Source organism: Aedes albopictus, chromosome 3 (assembly GCF_035046485.1).
Source record: "Aedes albopictus strain Foshan chromosome 3, AalbF5, whole genome shotgun sequence".
NCBI classification, from domain to species: Eukaryota; Metazoa; Arthropoda; class Insecta; order Diptera; family Culicidae; genus Aedes; species Aedes albopictus.
This window is the reverse complement of record NC_085138.1, coordinates 203,022,345-203,042,008: the sequence shown is the minus strand read 5'-3', so window position 1 is coordinate 203,042,008 and position 19,664 is coordinate 203,022,345. Positions and strand designations below refer to the sequence as shown.

Genomic DNA, 19,664 nt, shown 5'->3' with positions numbered 1-19,664 from the left:
GGAGGTCTTCGAAGAAGCTACCAAAAAAGCATCATACAGCTTTAAGAATAAGAAGGCCAATTTCTTAAAAACATGGTGGACCGACGAGATAGCCAACCTGTATGCTAGCAAACGAGAAGCTCTTAGGGACTACAACAAACAAAAAACACAAAGCAACTACATACTTTTGAAAAAGGAGCGGGCGGTTTTCAAAAAGGAGGTTCGAAGGACGAAACGGAAATACATAAAGGAGTTGACGGAGAAAATCTACGAATCTACGCCGCCCAGGCAACTGTGGAATATTGTCAAGGGAATAGACACCGCGTTAGCTGGAAGCCACAAGAAAGGAGTCGAGTTAAATCAGGAAGAAGGGGTCAAGTTCATGGACCATTACTTCAAGGATAAATTCCGAGAGATAACCCTCCCGGCAGCATCCACGGACGAGGATTTGGGAGCCTACGAAATGGCAATACGAGAGAAGGAGATTCTACCGGTACTTCAAGGAAGAAAGAATCACTCGGCGCCCGGATTGAACGGGATGTCGTATGCGGTACTGAAGCAGTTGAGACCTGATATGCAAGGAAAGGTATGCGAGATGCTGAGTAGAGTGTTTGTCTCGGAGGAAATTCCGGACAGTTGGAGAAACACCGAAATAAAACCGATCCCGAAGAAGTCGTGGACAACGGAGCAGCCAAACACCATGAGGCCAATTGCACTGATCAACGTCGAGATAAAGCTGATAAACTCTGCGGTCAAGAATCGGTTGATGGAGATCGCGACGATCAAGAAGATGATTCCGGATCTGTCCTTTGGCTTTCGGAAGCATGTCTCGGCGTCTACATGCGTAAACTACGTGGTAAACTCGGTACACAGGGCAAAAGAGGAAAGAAAGGAAGTTTTCGTAGTGTTTCTGGACGTGACTATGGCGTACGATTCAGTGAACACAGCAATGTTACTGGAGATCCTGGGAAGGCTAGGGATACCCAGAAAACTGGTATCGTGGCTCCACGAGTACTTGAGATATCGGAAAATGGTCTTAAGAACCAGTTCTGGAAAAGTTGAGGTTGAAGTGTCAGAAGGCCTTCCCCAAGGATGCCCACTTTCCCCAGTACTTTTTAACCTGTACACGGCAAATCTCCACAAACTATCGGACGACAACTGCGAATTGGTGCAGTTTGCAGACGATTTCGCGGCCATCATCAGAGCAGATACAGTGGAAGAGGCAGCTGAGCGGTGCACTGGATTCCTAATCAAGCTTTTCGGAAAGCTCAACGAACTGAATCTGAAAGTCAGCAGCCACAAGTCAGCGATAATTCCATTTACAAGGAAGAGGACCGAGCATCTCAAAGTAAAAGTGTGCGGTGAACAGATTGAGCTGGTCAACACCCATCCATATTTGGGATACGTACTGGATAGAGGACTGACGCATAGGAAGCACATCGAAGCAGTGAAGACAAAAGCTGGAGCAAAACTGGGATTGCTGAAAATGCTGTCACGGAAAGAAGCGAGCCCGGAAACCCTGGTAAAGATCGGGAATGCTCTAATTCGTAGTAGAATGGAATACGGCGCAACAATCTACGGCAATGCGGCCAAAACACACCGCAACAAACTGCAGGTACTCCAGAACTCGTACATTCGGAAGGCGATGAACTACCTCAGCAGCACCCCGGTGCATGTCATGCTAGCAGAGTCGGGGCAACTTCCGATGGAGCTGCGGATTGAAAGCTTGACAAAAAGGGAGCTGATAAGGACAATCTGGTATAGGACACCACTCATGAAGTTCGTCGGCCCAACCATGGACAGAGAAATGGGCAACGAATCCTTCCTAACTGAGGTTGCAGAGAAACATCTGGACGTACTCTTCCAAGTGAACCCATCGGACAGGGAGCTCCCAAGCTTAATGAGAATGCGCACCTTTGAAAGAGTGGAAATGGACAGAATAGTAGAAACATCATTATCAGGAGAAAGGCTAAAAAAGGAGCGGACGGCACCTGAAGTGTGGCAGGCACGGTTCAAGGAAGCGTACCAAACCAAGTACAAACACCACACAAAGATCTTCACGGATGCTTCAAAAACGTCTACTGGAACGGCCATAGCGGTATACGATGAAGCAGACTCGGACAACATCACGGAGAGCATCAACTCGAACTTTTCAATCACGAACGCTGAACTACTCGGCATTTTAAAAGCACTGGAACTCATCAAAGCAAAAGGATACAGGAAAGCGGTCATTTTCACGGACTCAATGAGTGCGTGTGAGATGATACGAAATGGAAGAGCAGTGGACAACAACTATCTCATAGGAGAGATATACAAGGAGTTCCTGAACAATGCGGAAAGTGCGATCAAGGTACAATGGATACCGAGCCATATGGGAATCCATGGGAACGAAATCGCCGATCAGCTGGCAGTGGCCAAAACACAGCACAAACAATCGGACTACCAAGGAGTAACTGCTGGAGACGCGCTCGTCCTGAGCGCGAAAAATACGTGGGAAGATTGGAACCGGAAGTACAAGGAAGTGTCGAAAGACAAAGGAAAATGGCACTACCAATTGATGGAGAAACCAGGGAAACGGATATGGAGTAAGGAGCTCATACTAAACCCAAAAGAAGTGAAAATTCTAAACAGAATTAGAAGTGGACATTGTATGACGAAAGAAAGGAGGGCGAAATGGGGTTGGGAAGAAGACGAATTGTGTGAATGGTGTGAAGAAACCGAAAATCTGAAACACATAATCTACGAGTGCCCACAATACAACCTAAGTCGAAGTCAGTTTCCGGCATTGGAGTATATGAAACCATTAGAAGTGATTCTACAAGAAGGCTGTGAAGAAGAAATGAAGCAAATAGTGAAGTTTTTGGAAGAGAACAACATCCACATATAAAAAGACAACTAAACATGTAACAAACACACAACTAAACATGTAACGAAAAGACAACAGTACACCCAGGGGCGAGATGGACCAACCGTGGTCTTAGCCTGTCTAAAAGACAAATCCAAAAAAAAAAAAAAAAAAAAGAACAGTGAATATTAGGAAAAGTACCGTGAAATTGCGGATATTCTGGTGGATCGGATCGGGTACCAGCGGAAGTGAATCAAGTGCGGCCGGAGCAGACCTGTTCCGGCCAAAAAAGTAATATTTTCAGCGGCAGTGGACACCATTGATGACATGGAAGGATGAAACAGACAGAATCGGAAAACTTGTGCGACTTCTTCTCGGTGACCGATCAAAGATGAGTTTATGTGCCGATGGCAAACGGAGTCCTGATACTATTTCCAACAAACAAGTACAGCCGCAGAAGCAGCAACGGACGATGAAAACGGCGACCACGGTGGCGATCACCAAGTCGGAATCGCTTCCCAAGTCGTGAAGGAGGAGGGAATGTTCTAGCACTCACAGCTGCAGCACAGTCACGCGTAAGTCGGGTACATAACGTTCGGGACATTCCTACCGGAAGAGGTTGCTTCCAGCACCCAAGCTGTTTCGAATAGGTGGAGCTAGAGAGCTGATGCCCCGCACCAGCGGCAGTTCCAGGTTAGTTGAGTGTGAACCTCGGGTTGTTTCTTGATCGTACAATTTTACTAACTTATTCCAGGGCCATCGAGAGTCAATCCGAAGACGGATGGAGACTTGAGCGCCAAGGTGGCGTACGATTTCCTGTGCAAAAACAGCAAGCGGAATCGTTTGGAAGCGACGGTGAATAACTACCAAAAACAGCAAATATTTCTGCACGAGAAAGCCACCGTACAGCGGAGGTTCCTACGTGGTAAGTTTATGATGATTTAAAACCTCTTTCAGGGCCATCTGTATGGCGATTTGGGACTTTTCGCCGCTGCCGGAACGGTTCTGAGCAGATCTCGGAGCGGACTCAGTTGTCATGTGATACAGTACAAGCAAGAGTAAGTGAGAACTTATCACGAAGATGCGTCGATCTACATGAAGCTTTTTATATGAGGAAACATCACTGACGACCCTTCTTGCCCAACCGCCCAACCCCACCCTATATCAAAATATTGTTCGGAATTCAAGTTTTTTCAACAGTAAACACTTTTATATGATTTTTACGTCAGCTGTAGCCTTTGCTCTTTTTCTTTTTCTTATTGTAATCTGTTGTTACTCTCCTTCTCAGATAAGTCAGATAAGGTTGTTGTTAATGCAATATCCATAATTGATCTAAGCAGTTTCATATGAATAGCACCCAAAAAATTGTGTTGTAGTTTCTACCGAACCCATGGTAGCAGTGAGAAGTGCACCAACAATTTTCAACCGAATGCTGAATTCTGCTTAATGTACTGAAACAGTTGTAAATATTACCTTGCCTGCTTTTTAACTGAAAGCATTCTAGATGCTATTATTTATTTTGGTATTGTAATTTTGACCATGTCAAGTTGTTTGTTGCGAGTTTTAAATAGATAACTGGATAAGCTAGCCAAAAATACAATGCCAAAAATAGTAGCATCTAAAATATTATCAGTTGAAATTACTGTATGTATGGTATTCCCTGGCCAAGTTCGCAGGGTTTGACGGTATTAAAGTGAAGGTTATTGTAATATAGTATTCTTTAGTGAATCATATCACCTTTTTAACAGTCTAATACGCCTCCAACGGTTCATCACGAACCGGCTGCTGCAGATGAAGTATGGCTGATGATCATATGTTTTGGCATATTCATCACATGCTTGATAAACACGGAGGGACCGCCGGGGCTGAATAGATTCTATACCCAAGCAATAGTTCCACGTCTGTTAGATTTGAGAAGGTTTTGAAGATCGTCACAAATTCTAGTAGAAATATTATAGGTTTTGTGACAGGTTTTGAAACCTTTTCATTGCCATTAGACTTGAAAATGCTGTTTGGGCTTTCTTCCCTACATTTTTTGGTTGATTTTGATTAACTACTAAATTTACTATAATTTCAGTAATATACAATAATTAAATAAATTCAAATTAGTAATTTTATCAAAACAAATTTGCTTTTTTAAATATTTCAATGATATCCAGTAATATTCTCTTTATATAAATCTAGTAAAATCAACCGAATAGTAGGAAGGAAAGTTGCAGTACTTAATAGTGCTGATAGATTCGAAGCTAACGTGCGAACAATGAAATACTGCACGAATTTATACTGGCCTGCTTGCTCTCACGCATGGTTTGACTTTTGAGCGGTGACGACACCACTCAAACGTCAAATTTCTTTGGGAGTGGGCGGGCCAGCCCAAGTACGTGCAGTGGACCATACTTAAACACTTTATTGACGTCAATGCGTTCGACATGACATTTTGAACAAAAACAGGTTGTTTCTAAGCTGAAATGACGTAACTTTTGTATGACTAGGAGAGAAAATGACATGGTTTATCTAGGTAGGACCGATAGGACAAATGAACGGATTGGCTCTGTTTTAATAGTTAGGTTGTTTTCGTATCTCGTATCATTGGAAGCCCATGACATGTTCAAAACTAGTGTCTATCATTGGGGATAGCGCCAGTGCTGTAGGTGGCTACCAACATAGGTGTTATCGCAGTAAAGGTTGTTGTCTTCAATTGGTATTTGACCGTAATTAATTCGATTATACATTTTACATAATATTTCTTGAAGATAGCAGGCACAGTTGTCAACATAGACAGCATTTTGTGTTGTTATTTCCAAGAAGTAATAGCAAGGGTATAAACATTCCTGGTGATTTAGGTTCCGCGGGTAAAGATTTATTCTGATAGCTTCATATACTTCACATGACTGAGGACGGACATGACTAATACATCTACGGGAGGGAAAATGCAAAATTTCGATTAAAACTACTTGGGCACAATGTAAAAACTAGTGTTAAATTGGGCAACATAGCATATTCCGTCTAATCATTGGTCTTTGTAGAGATGAAATTTGAATAACGGGTTCAGCCTTGACAAACAAGCTGTCACGCAGCTTCAACTGAAAACCCATAGAAAAAAAATACTGTATGTATGGTATTATTGTCAATGTTTCAGTACAAATAACAAGATTCTCTCGAAATTTGTTAGTTTCATTTTGGTTCTCAACTATGTTTCCTATACCTATACCAGTATTCTTGACCTAATGTAAAGTAGCAAAGCTATCGTTAATAATAAAACTACAAATTACAAATAATGATTATTTATGTAACGAGTTGCAAAAAGTTGATTTTTTCAGCAAGAGTGCTGAAAAAATCGAGTTTTGCAACGAGTTCCATACAAAATTCTATGATTTTTTCATAATGCAACTCATTTGAGTTGCATAATATTCATAATGCAACTCAAATGAGTTGCATTATGAACATTATACAACTATTTTTCATTATGCATCAGTTGCATAATGAACCAGTTTGGAAAAAAGCCATTATGATACCAAAATGAGTTAGATAAAATGTAAATTATGATACTGAATTGCATAAAATTATTTTACATGATGCAATCAGAAAATTTCAAATGTTTCATCAAGGGGGACTGGCAGGTTTGCGATTTTATAATTTGAGTTTTTTTTTTTCAAAGAAGAATCTCATAAAAAGTAGTAATCCGCAGTTTACTACAAATTTGTAGTAAATACTACATGAAATACTACTTTCATAGGTATGAATAAATAATGTTGAAACTATTGCTCCATGGCCACGCAGGTCATAGCTAGACTAGCCCCTTCGATGACGATGAATAATCAAGTCAAGCCGGCTGTGGCAACTATATTGCCACCTACATTTTCGAAAATTTCTTTCACACAAAAATGGTTTTGTAAACAAAATGTATTTAATCATTAAATCATCATAATAGTATGCTTTGACACCTCTAATTTTCTCTGCCTTATAAAGGGTTAATCAGAACCTTCCAAAGCAGGGATGGGAACACTCACTTGCAACGAAGTTTACTCACTAGCCATCATCACAGCTCAGAAGCATGCCATCAAAAACAGTGTTTGGAGTGTGCGCCCCTTACTTTATTCTTATACTTTAAACGCAAGCCAATAATTCTCGGAAATATATTGTAGAACCCTCTGTATATTGAACTTTAAATTTATTTCAGGAACTACTGGAGGAGCCGTCCATCCCAGCTGATAAGTGGCATGAACATCGTTACCATTATACCAGAGTGGATATAGTTTTACTATTGTATTGTTTATGTTCATATCTATAAATAAATATTTGGTAGGGGGGGGGGGCGTGTCTAGGTGTCTAGTTTGGGACTGCAAAATATCCGAAATTACACCGGGGTTCTTTACCAAAACGTTAGTATTGTTAGCTAGGACTTTTGAAAATACTAATAGTCGCTATGAATTTTTCGCAGATAATCTTAGTAATCAGAACTTGTAGTTAAATGGGCCAAACATGTCCTCTAAAATCGCGAGGTGACGCAAAATCCTCTTCCTTGAACTCGACACGCGAAGGTTCACCAATTCCTCTCAAGTAACCCAAAAAAGGCCTTCTATAACTACAACATAATTAGAATTCAATAAGTGATGGCTTTCCACGTCGTTTCAAGTCGAGAGGTGGCGCAAAAAAAAATATGGCACAAATGTCCCAAATGGAGGTTAACGTGCCTCTGGAGCCGGCTTTCTTAAGACTTCTTTAATTACTTCCGAGGTCCACGTGTGCTTCTTCATTGAAAGAGAAGTTTCTAAGGTTCACCATGTCCTCCCAGGTAGAGAGGTGTCGCAAAGTATGGTCAAACTAACTAAGACTTCTGTATTCAGTGGTCCATTTTTTTGCTTCTTCACTCAAAGAGAAGTTTCTTAGGTTCACCATGTCCTCTCAGGTGGCGAGGTGACGCAAAGTATAATCAAACTAATAGGACTTCTGTAATTACTTCAGATGTCCTTGTGTGCTTCTTCACTCAAAGAGAAGTTTCTTAGGTTCACCATGTCCTTCCAGGTAGCGAGCTAACGCAAAGTATGGTCAAACTAACTAAGACTTCTGTATTCAGAGGTCCATGTGTACTTCTTTACTTTAAATCATAATTTGTCTTTAACCCGGGAGCGGTCGTGTCGTGTACTGAGTACACGCACCATAAAAAATGCACGCTTTTGGTACAAAGCGTGAGCGTGGCGTCGTTGCAGGTAGTCAAAGACGCGACTGCTCGAGGGTTAACAAGGTTTACCAAGTCCTCTCAAAATGTTTGGTGACATGAAATACGTTCAAGTAAAGAATATGCCACTTTTCCTAAATAAAATTTTACTGGTTCATAAGATATTATTTGAACTAAATCATAATTTGTCTTTAACAAGGTTTACCAAGTCCTCTCAAAGTGTTTGGTGACACGAAATACGTTCAAGTTAAAAATATGCCACTTTTCCTAAAGAAAATTTTACTGGTCCTTTAGATATACTTTAAACTAAATCATAATTTGTCTTTAACAAGGTTTATCAAGTCCTCTCAAAGTGTTTGGTGACACGAAATACGTTCAAATTAAAAATATGCCACTTTTCCTAAAGAAAATTTTATTGGTTCATTAGATATTCTTTGAACTAAATCATAATTTGTCTTTAACAAGGTTTACCAAGTCCTCTCAAAGTGTTTGGTGACACGAAATACGTTCAAGTTAAAAATATGCCACTTTTCCTAAAGAAAATTTTATTGGTTCATTAGATATTTTTTGAACTAAATCATAATTTGTCTTTAACAAGGTTTACCAAGCCCTCTCAAAGTGTTTGATGACACGAAATACATTAAAATTAAAAATAGGCCACTTTTCCTTCAAAAAATTTTACTGGTTTATAAGATATTTTTTGAACTAAATCATAATTTGTCTTTAACAAGGTTTACCAAGTCCTCTCAAAGTGTTTGGTGACACGAAATACGTTCAAGTTGAAAATATGCCACTTTTCCTAAAGAAAATTTTATTGGTTCATTAGATATTCTTCAAACTAAATCATAATTTGTCTTTCACAAGGTTTACCAAGTCCTCTCAAAGTGTTTGGTGACACGAAATACGTTCAAGTTAAAAATATGCCACTTTTCCTAAAGAAAATTTTACTGGTCCTTTAGATATACTTTAAACTAAATCATAATTTGTCTTTAACAAGGTTTATCAAGTCCTCAAAGTGTTTGGTGACACGAAATACGTTCAAGTTAAAAATATGCCACTTTTCCTAAAGAAAATTTTACTGGTCCTTTAGATATACTTTAAACTAAATCATAATTTGTCTTTAACAAGGTTTATCAAGTCCTCTCAAAGTGTTTGGTGACACGAAATACAAGTTAAAAATATGCCACTTTTCCTAAAGAAAATTTTATTGGTTCATTAGATATTCTTTGAACTAAATAATAATTTGTCTTTAACAAGGTTTACCAAGTCCTCTCAAAGTGTTTGGTGACACGAAATACGTTCAAGTTAAAAATATGCCACTTTTCCTAAAGAAAATTTTATTGGTTTATTAGATATTCTTTAAACTAAATCATAATTTGTCTTTAACAAGGTTAACCAAGTCCTCTCAAAGTGTGTCACCAAACGAAATACGTTCAAGTTGAAAATATGCCACTTTTCCTAAAGAAAATTTTACTGGTTCATTAGATATTCTTCAAACTAAATCATAATTTGTCTTTAACAAGGTTTACCAAGTCCTCTCAAAGTGTTTGGTGGCACGAAATACATTAAAATTAAAAATATGCCACTTTTCCTTCAAAAACTTTTACTGGTTCATTAGATATTTTTTGAACTAAATTATAATTTGTCTTTAACAAGGTTTACCAAGTCCTCTCAAAGTGTTTGGTGACACGAAATACGTTCAAGTTAAAAATATGCCACTTTTCCTAAAGAAAATTTTATTGGTTCATTAGATATTCTTTGAACTAAATCATAATTTGTCTTTAACAAGGTTAACCAAGTCCTCTCAAAGTGTGTCACCAAACGAAATACGTTCAAGTTAAAAATATGCCACTTTTCCTTCAAAAACTTTTACTGGTTCATTAGATATTTTTTGAACTAATTCATAATTTGTCTTTAACAAGGTTTACCAAGTCCTCTCAAAGTGTTTGGTGACACGAAATACGTTCAAGTTAAAAATATGCCACTTTTCCTTCAAAAACTTTTACTGGTTCATTAGATATTTTTTGAACTAAATCATAATTTGTCTTTAACAAGGTTTACCAAGTCCTCTCAAAGTGTTTGGTGACACGAAATACGTTCAAGTTAAAAATATGCCACTTTTCCTAAAGAAAATTTTACTGGTCCTTTAGATATACTTTAAACTAAATCATAATTTGTCTTTAACAAGGTTTATCAAGTCCTCTCAAAGTGTTTGGTGACACGAAATACGTTCAAATTAAAAATATGCCACTTTTCCTAAAGAAAATTTTATTGGTTCATTAGATATTCTTTGAACTAAATCATAATTTGTCTTTAACAAGGTTTACCAAGTCCTCTCAAAGTGTGTCACCAAACGAAATACGTTCAAGTTAAAAATATGCCACTTTTCCTTCAAAAACTTTTACTGGTTCATTAGATATTCTTCAAACTAAATCATAATTTGTCTTTAACAAGGTTTACCAAGTCCTCTCAAAGTGTTTGGTGACACGAAATACGTTCAAGTTAAAAATATGCCACTTTTCCTAAAGAAAATTTTATTGGTTCATTAGATATTCTTTGAACTAAATCATAATTTGTCTTTAACAAGGTTAACCAAGTCCTCTCAAAGTGTGTCACCAAACGAAATACGTTCAAGTTAAAAATATGCCACTTTTCCTTCAAAAACTTTTACTGGTTCATTAGATATTTTTTGAACTAATTCATAATTTGTCTTTAACAAGGTTTACCAAGTCCTCTCAAAGTGTTTGGTGACACGAAATACGTTCAAGTTAAAAATATGCCACTTTTCCTTCAAAAACTTTTACTGGTCCATTAGATATTTTTTGAACTAAATCATAATTTGTCTTTAACAAGGTTTACCAAGTCCTCTCAAAGTGTTTGGTGACACGAAATACGTTCAAGTTAAAAATATGCCACTTTTCCTAAAGAAAATTTTACTGGTCCTTTAGATATACTTTAAACTAAATCATAATTTGTCTTCAACAAGGTTTATCAAGTCCTCTCAAAGTGTTTGGTGACACGAAATACGTTCAAATTAAAAATATGCCACTTTTCCTAAAGAAAATTTTATTGGTTCATTAGATATTCTTTGAACTAAATCATAATTTGTCTTTAACAAGGTTTACCAAGTCCTCTCAAAGTGTGTCACCAAACGAAATACGTTCAAGTTAAAAATATGCCACTTTTCCTTCAAAAACTTTTACTGGTTCATTAGATATTTTTTGAACTAATTCATAATTTGTCTTTAACAAGGTTTACCAAGTCCTCTCAAAGTGTTTGGTGACACGAAATACGTTCAAGTTAAAAATATGCCACTTTTCCTTCAAAAACTTTTACTGGTTCATTAGATATTTTTTGAACTAAATCATAATTTGTCTTTAACAAGGTTTACCAAGTCCTCTCAAAGTGTTTGGTGACACGAAATACGTTCAAATTAAAAATATGCCACTTTTCCTAAAGAAAATTTTATTGGTTCATTAGATATTCTTTGAACTAAATCATAATTTGTCTTTAACAAGGTTTACCAAGTCCTCTCAAAGTGTGTCACCAAACGAAATACGTTCAAGTTAAAAATATGCCACTTTTCCTTCAAAAACTTTTACTGGTTCATTAGATATTTTTTGAACTAATTCATAATTTGTCTTTAACAAGGTTTACCAAGTCCTCTCAAAGTGTTTGGTGACACGAAATACGTTCAAGTTAAAAATATGCCACTTTTCCTTCAAAAACTTTTACTGGTTCATTAGATATTTTTTGAACTAAATCATAATTTGTCTTTAACAAGGTTTACCAAGTCCTCTCAAAGTGTTTGGTGACACGAAATACGTTCAAATTAAAAATATGCCACTTTTCCTAAAGAAAATTTTATTGGTTCATTAGATATTCTTTGAACTAAATCATAATTTGTCTTTAACAAGGTTTACCAAGTCCTCTCAAAGTGTTTGGTGACACGAAATACGTTCAAGTTAAAAATATGCCACTTTTCCTGAAGAAAATTTTACTGGTCCTTTAGATATACTTTAAACTAAATCATAATTTGTCTTTAACAAGGTTTATCAAGTCCTCTCAAAGTGTTTGGTGACACGAAATACGTTCAAATTAAAAATATGCGACTTTTCCTAAAGAAAATTTTATTGGTTCATTAGATATTCTTTGAACTAAATCATAATTTGTCTTTAACAAGGTTTACCAAGTCCTCTCAAAGTGTTTGGTGACACAAAATACGTTCAATTTAAAAACAGGCCGTGACGCATAATACATCTGCTTTTAAAAATAGATCATTTCTCTTTATATTTTCTTTTCCTCGTGCTTAGAACTTGTTAAAAAGGTTCACCAAGTCCTCTGAAGTCGTTTGGTGATGCACATAGTACATCATCTTTTAACTCTCACATTCTCGATGACCATAAGGACGTTGACCTTACTAGTTGAGAGTTCTCGAACTGTGTACATTGAGAAAAGGTTAGCTAGTCCCAAGCCCCGTTCATTGGTTCTCTGTGCAATTTCGATTGTTCCGGTCAATCACGGAGTAGCAACTACGAATTGTACGTTCATCTATGCTCATGCTCACCATGTCTTCCTAGATAACCAGGTGAATGTTCAAACTATTAGATTCACCAATTAATACTTCTGTAAAGCAAAGTGATCTTCATCCAAAACATGGAGGAATATCCAACAGCACGACCAGGTGCTTCTCAATTACTGGTTTAGTCACACTAGTTTCGATTCCATTCATTCATTTTTCGTATAATTTCACTTAAATACACAAATATTTAATAGAAGTAAAAATGTGTATTTTTGAGAACCGACGACGGTGAAATTCCGTCCCCCTCTTCTCACACAGCTTACAGCGACCGCGAGCTGTCTCTTATAGGCGTTCCCGGGTGTTGCATTGGGACACGTCCGAAGTGGATGAGTGCTTCGTAAGCAGCGTTTTTTCAGCATAATGTTCTTTCCGGTAGGGGCAACCATCGCCAGCTGATCGAAAGTGGAGATCTCTTTATCTTCCTGGTAGAGGATACGCTTTTCCGCCACACGCTGCAGGGCATATACGTTCATCTCAGCTTGCGGTCATCTTTGTAACGGTTTAGACAGCAAAGGCGATGGAGTTCTCATGCGGTGCAGCTTCAACTTGGCCACTCGGGACGGCTACCAATTAGCTGGTTGAACCGGCTCAGAAACAAACTACGTAGCATGGTTTTGTTGAATTTCTTCAGCGTTCTGCGGTAAATGATAAGCGGTAGATTAAAAAAAAAACATAAGATTAACACTGTTTCCTGCTGTTCCGTCTGTGACAATTACCTGCGTGGCGCTGATCATTGCTAGCTGGGGTCTTCAAATCCAAGGCGGTTTTGCGTCCATCCATATCCCCGCTCGCCGAAGCTGCTCCACAGCAGGAAAATTCGAAAATCAGGGATTGCATTAACCATCAATTTGTGTTCGTTTCACGATTTCCTTTTGCCTTCCGTGAATCGAAAGACGTATATGTTTATAAACAACGTATATGTTTACAAACAAAACAAAAAGCACTGTCAAGGAGATGTCATGTATGACAGTAAATCTAGTATCACACTTGCTCTGATCTGATACTGCAGATTTTTAGTATCACCCCTCACCTACACTGTGAATAGTCGTTAAGAAGTGAGCCATGGAAAAATCGCCAGTGTCCCGTCTGTAAATAAGTTTGTGTTTTCGCACTTATGAAGTCGCAGTTCGCAGTCCAGTGGTGAACTAAATGTGGTATAAATGCAATTTATATTATTTCCAGGATAGTTGCCCATGTTTGTTATTCTGAACCTATACGTTTGAAATAATGATGTGCTTGAACAAAGTTGCTGATTAATTGATTTCTGTTGAATACATCGAGAATCCCCTCGATATTCGACGACTGTTCTGAACAGTTTCACAAACAGTCGGGATAATCCTGATAGATTATTCACTGTCCACGGAAGTCAACACTGTCCTCAAAGGACCACTGAGCTACCCAGGGGCACCGACAAATCACCGGGGGAACTTTCGGTACGCGTAACGGCGGAGAAACACGGAGCAAACACAGAGATGCGTGTGCACGTCGCGGCGGTCGGTTTATTTACACTAACAACAATGTACAATGCATAAACAATAACAACTTACATACATACATTTAGCAGGGTCGGCGCAGGGCAATAGGGTCCTAAAATTAAAGACGAAATCTCACTTATATTAAATAATACGATCAAGCATGGTATTCTAATCGGAATTCTACTTTACTCGAACTTGAAAAACAAAGGAATAATGAGAAAATTCGAAACAAGTAAAATGATAAATAGTTCTACTTTGACATTTGAGGTCAACCTCGTGTGACTGAGCTCGACATTTTTCGCACTGGGATTTCAAAAATGTTCCTATCTGACATACACTGTGAAAAAAAATCACTCAAAGTATGTGTTATAAGCTAGGGACGAGACAAAAGGCTAAAAAAATAAAAATTATATATTTTCAACTACGGTTAATAAAAACGTCAAAAAATGAGTAAAAATGTACTCTTGAACCATATATTGTGGTTTAAAACAAGAATCCCGATAGGACTTTAGGAGCCTATTGATGATAAACATCGCAACATACATTAGGCTGGCCCAAATATTTCAACACTCCTCCTCGATGTTGGTCATCACAATCACAAAGTCCGTTCACAAAGGTTACTACAGTAGACGTTCGGTCGGTGCAAACGGTTTAACTGCAATGCTTTTTAACTGCAAGTCCGGTAAGTGCAACAATTTTGCAGTTATCGCACCGCCATCCGTCAAAATGGTGCGCCATGTTAGCCCAAATGAACAGTCGGATGAAGTTCGCGTTCAGTTTACGTCAGTTGATGGTTTGTTGACACTGTCAGGCGTTGCAGTTATTGGATTTTCGTTCGCTAAGTGAAACGTAAACATGTTGCAGTTATCGAACGTCTACTGTATTTCACAAAGTCTTCACAAAGTTCACATTGGACGCCACAGCCTACACAAAGTTCCTCCTTCTGCACCGAACACTTCTGCCTCGTGAAGTTTAACACAAAGTCCTATCACAAAGTTCCACTTAGTATCGGAGTCCCTCGTCAAAACAGTCATAAAAATCTTCTTCTTGGAACTCCTCCTCAGCGCGATGCCCAGCTGTATTTCTCCGGCGGTTGCCGATCTCCGCTCCTCCAGCTATCTTCAGGGCATACAGCTCACCACTAAGCTCCGCGACGGCTTCAATCTTCCCGCTGGAACTCACAATCTTGCACTTCGACTCCACAAAGTTCACTCTCAGTGCCTTCTGTGCCAGCTTACGGACCGAGAGCAATCCGCAGTCTAGTCCCGGGATGTACAGCACGTTCTCCACTTTCACGGTGTTAATTCTTCCGTCTCCATCGACGCACTCCAGGAAGCCTTCCCCGACACCGGCGGACCTGATCACTGAGCCGTCCGCCAAGTTCACTTCGACCTTCACTTTTTCATCGATCTTCTCGAAGAACTTCCGGTCACTGGTCATGTGGCTCGAGCAGCCACTGTCCACATACCAGCAGTTCCGCTTTCGCTGACCTCCCACGCCGAAACAAATAGGGTCCGTCTTCTTTACTTCCGGATCTCTTCTTTCTTCTTCACGAAGCATTGGGCACTCTCTCCGGAAGTGGCCCGGTTTCCGGCAGTTATAACACACACGCTGCCGCACTCGTCCGTTTCTTCTGTTTCGCACGTTCAGCGCCCGGTCGTGGCGCTCCTCGGACGTTTCTTCTCGCTTCTCCACCCGTCGGTGGTACTCGTCCATCAGCCGCTGCTTTACGAACTCCAACGACTGATCAGCGTCCGGACGGCTTTCCAAGGCCGTCACCAGTCCGTTGTACGATTCCGGCAGACTCCGGTACACCATCGCCACTTGTAGCGAATCTTCGATCTTCTGCCCCGCACACGATAGCCGATCAAAAAGTTCTTCGATCGCGAACAGGTGCTCTTCCATGTTCGCACCTTCTTCGTAGTTTAGACTACACAGCTTCTACAGAAGCGACACTCGCGACGTCACCGTAGCCTTTTCGTGGTACTTCTTCAAACGTTCCCACACTTCCGCCGCAGACTTCAAGCACAAACTTATTTACAGACGGGACACTGGCGATTTTTCCATGGCTCACTTCTTAACGACTATTCACAGTGTAGGTGAGGGGTGATACTAAAAATCTGCAGTATCAGATCAGAGCAAGTGTGATACTAGATTTACTGTCATACATGACATCTCCTTGACAGTGCTTTTTGTTTTGTTTGTAAACATATACGTTGTTTATAAACATATACGTCTTTCGATTCACGGAAGGCAAAAGGAAATCGTGAAACGAACACAAATTGATGGTTAATGCAATCCCTGATTTTCGAATTTTCCTGCTGTGGAGCAGCTTCGGCGAGCGGGGATATGGATGGACGCAAAACCGCCTTGGATTTGAAGACCCCAGCTAGCAATGATCAGCGCCACGCAGGTAATTGTCACAGACGGAACAGCAGGAAACAGTGTTAATCTTATGTTTTTTTTTTAATCTACCGCTTATCATTTACCGCAGAACGCTGAAGAAATTCAACAAAACCATGCTACGTAGTTTGTTTCTGAGCCGGTTCAACCAGCTAATTGGTAGCCGTCCCGAGTGGCCAAGTTGAAGCTGCACCGCATGAGAACTCCATCGCCTTTGCTGTCTAAACCGTTACAAAGATGACCGCAAGCTGAGATGAACGTATATGCCCTGCAGCGTGTGGCGGAAAAGCGTATCCTCTACCAGGAAGATAAAGAGATCTCCACTTTCGATCAGCTGGCGATGGTTGCCCCTACCGGAAAGAACATTATGCTGAAAAAACGCTGCTTACGAAGCACTCATCCACTTCGGACGTGTCCCAATGCAACACCCGGGAACGCCTATAAGAGACAGCTCGCGGTCGCTGTAAGCTGTGTGAGAAGAGGGGGACGGAATTTCACCGTCGTCGGTTCTCAAAAATACACATTTTTACTTCTATTAAATATTTGTGTATTTAAGTGAAATTATACGAAAAATGAATGAATGGAATCGAAACTAGTGTGACTAAACCAGTAATTGAGAAGCACCTGGTCGTGCTGTTGGATATTCCTCCATGTTTTGGATGAAGATCACTTTGCTTTACAGAAGTATTAATTGGTGAATCTAATAGTTTGAACATTCACCTGGTTATCTAGGAAGACATGGTGAGCATGAGCATAGATGAACGTACAATTCGTAGTTGCTACTCCGTGATTGACCGGAACAATCGAAATTGCACAGAGAACCAATGAACGGGGCTTGGGACTAGCTAACCTTTTCTCAATGTACACAGTTCGAGAACTCTCAACTAGTAAGGTCAACGTCCTTATGGTCATCGAGAATGTGAGAGTTAAAAGATGATGTACTATGTGCATCACCAAACGACTTCAGAGGACTTGGTGAACCTTTTTAACAAGTTCTAAGCACAAGGAAAAGAAAATATAAAGAGAAATGATCTATTTTTAAAAGCAGATGTATTATGCGTCACGGCCTGTTTTTAAATTGAACGTATTTTGTGTCACCAAACACTTTGAGAGGACTTGGTAAACCTTGTTAAAGACAAATTATGATTTAGTTCAAAGAATATCTAATGAACCAATAAAATTTTCTTTAGGAAAAGTCGCATATTTTTAATTTGAACGTATTTCGTGTCACCAAACACTTTGAGAGGACTTGATAAACCTTGTTAAAGACAAATTATGATTTAGTTTAAAGTATATCTAAAGGACCAGTAAAATTTTCTTCAGGAAAAGTGGCATATTTTTAACTTGAACGTATTTCGTGTCACCAAACACTTTGAGAGGACTTGGTAAACCTTGTTAAAGACAAATTATGATTTAGTTCAAAGAATATCTAATGAACCAATAAAATTTTCTTTAGGAAAAGTGGCATATTTTTAATTTGAACGTATTTCGTGTCACCAAACACTTTGAGAGGACTTGGTAAACCTTGTTAAAGACAAATTATGATTTAGTTCAAAAAATATCTAATGAACCAGTAAAAGTTTTTGAAGGAAAAGTGGCATATTTTTAACTTGAACGTATTTCGTGTCACCAAACACTTTGAGAGGACTTGGTAAACCTTGTTAAAGACAAATTATGAATTAGTTCAAAAAATATCTAATGAACCAGTAAAAGTTTTTGAAGGAAAAGTGGCATATTTTTAACTTGAACGTATTTCGTTTGGTGACACACTTTGAGAGGACTTGGTAAACCTTGTTAAAGACAAATTATGATTTAGTTCAAAGAATATCTAATGAACCAATAAAATTTTCTTTAGGAAAAGTGGCATATTTTTAATTTGAACGTATTTCGTGTCACCAAACACTTTGAGAGGACTTGGTAAACCTTGTTAAAGACAAATTATGATTTAGTTCAAAAAATATCTAATGAACCAGTAAAAGTTTTTGAAGGAAAAGTGGCATATTTTTAACTTGAACGTATTTCGTGTCACCAAACACTTTGAGAGGACTTGGTAAACCTTGTTAAAGACAAATTATGAATTAGTTCAAAAAATATCTAATGAACCAGTAAAAGTTTTTGAAGGAAAAGTGGCATATTTTTAACTTGAACGTATTTCGTTTGGTGACACACTTTGAGAGGACTTGGTAAACCTTGTTAAAGACAAATTATGATTTAGTTCAAAGAATATCTAATGAACCAATAAAATTTTCTTTAGGAAAAGTGGCATATTTTTAATTTGAACGTATTTCGTGTCACCAAACACTTTGAGAGGACTTGATAAACCTTGTTGAAGACAAATTATGATTTAGTTTAAAGTATATCTGAAGGACCAGTAAAATTTTCTTTAGGAAAAGTGGCATATTTTTAACTTGAACGTATTTCGTGTCACCAAACACTTTGAGAGGACTTGGTAAACCTTGTTAAAGACAAATTATGATTTAGTTCAAAAAATATCTAATGGACCAGTAAAAGTTTTTGAAGGAAAAGTGGCATATTTTTAACTTGAACGTATTTCGTGTCACCAAACACTTTGAGAGGACTTGGTAAACCTTGTTAAAGACAAATTATGAATTAGTTCAAAAAATATCTAATGAACCAGTAAAAGTTTTTGAAGGAAAAGTGGCATATTTTTAACTTGAACGTATTTCGTTTGGTGACACACTTTGAGAGGACTTGGTTAACCTTGTTAAAGACAAATTATGATTTAGTTCAAAGAATATCTAATGAACCAATAAAATTTTCTTTAGGAAAAGTGGCATATTTTTAACTTGAACGTATTTCGTGTCACCAAACACTTTGAGAGGACTTGGTAAACCTTGTTAAAGACAAATTATGATTTAGTTTGAAGAATATCTAATGAACCAGTAAAAGTTTTTGAAGGAAAAGTGGCATATTTTTAACTTGAACGTATTTCGTTTGGTGACACACTTTGAGAGGACTTGGTAAACCTTGTTAAAGACAAATTATGATTTAGTTCAAAGAATATCTAATGAACCAATAAAATTTTCTTTAGGAAAAGTGGCATATTTTTAATTTGAACGTATTTCGTGTCACCAAACACTTTGAGAGGACTTGATAAACCTTGTTAAAGACAAATTATGATTTAGTTTAAAGTATATCTAAAGGACCAGTAAAATTTTCTTTAGGAAAAGTGGCATATTT

At 38.3% G+C, this 19,664-nt stretch overlaps 1 protein-coding gene and 1 long non-coding RNA gene across 2 annotated transcripts; one reads left to right on the top strand and one right to left on the bottom strand.

The window, feature by feature from the left end:
• Positions 1-1,143: 1,143 nt before the first annotated feature.
• On the top strand, positions 1,144-7,502 carry LOC134291172 (uncharacterized). Its single transcript, XM_062858614.1, has 3 exons — positions 1,144-3,517; positions 3,579-3,749; positions 7,005-7,502. Exon 1 carries the CDS (start codon positions 1,466-1,468, stop codon positions 2,864-2,866), a length of 1,401 nt encoding a protein of 466 aa, XP_062714598.1. The 5' UTR covers positions 1,144-1,465; the 3' UTR covers positions 2,867-3,517; positions 3,579-3,749; positions 7,005-7,502.
• Positions 7,503-12,897: 5,395 nt separating this feature from the next.
• On the bottom strand, positions 12,898-13,655 carry LOC134284277 (uncharacterized). The gene is made up of 2 exons (XR_009995727.1): positions 13,302-13,655; positions 12,898-13,220 (listed from the first exon to the last, which is right to left on the bottom strand). It is a non-coding gene; the product is annotated as an uncharacterized LOC134284277 (long non-coding RNA).
• Positions 13,656-19,664: the final 6,009 nt, after the last annotated feature.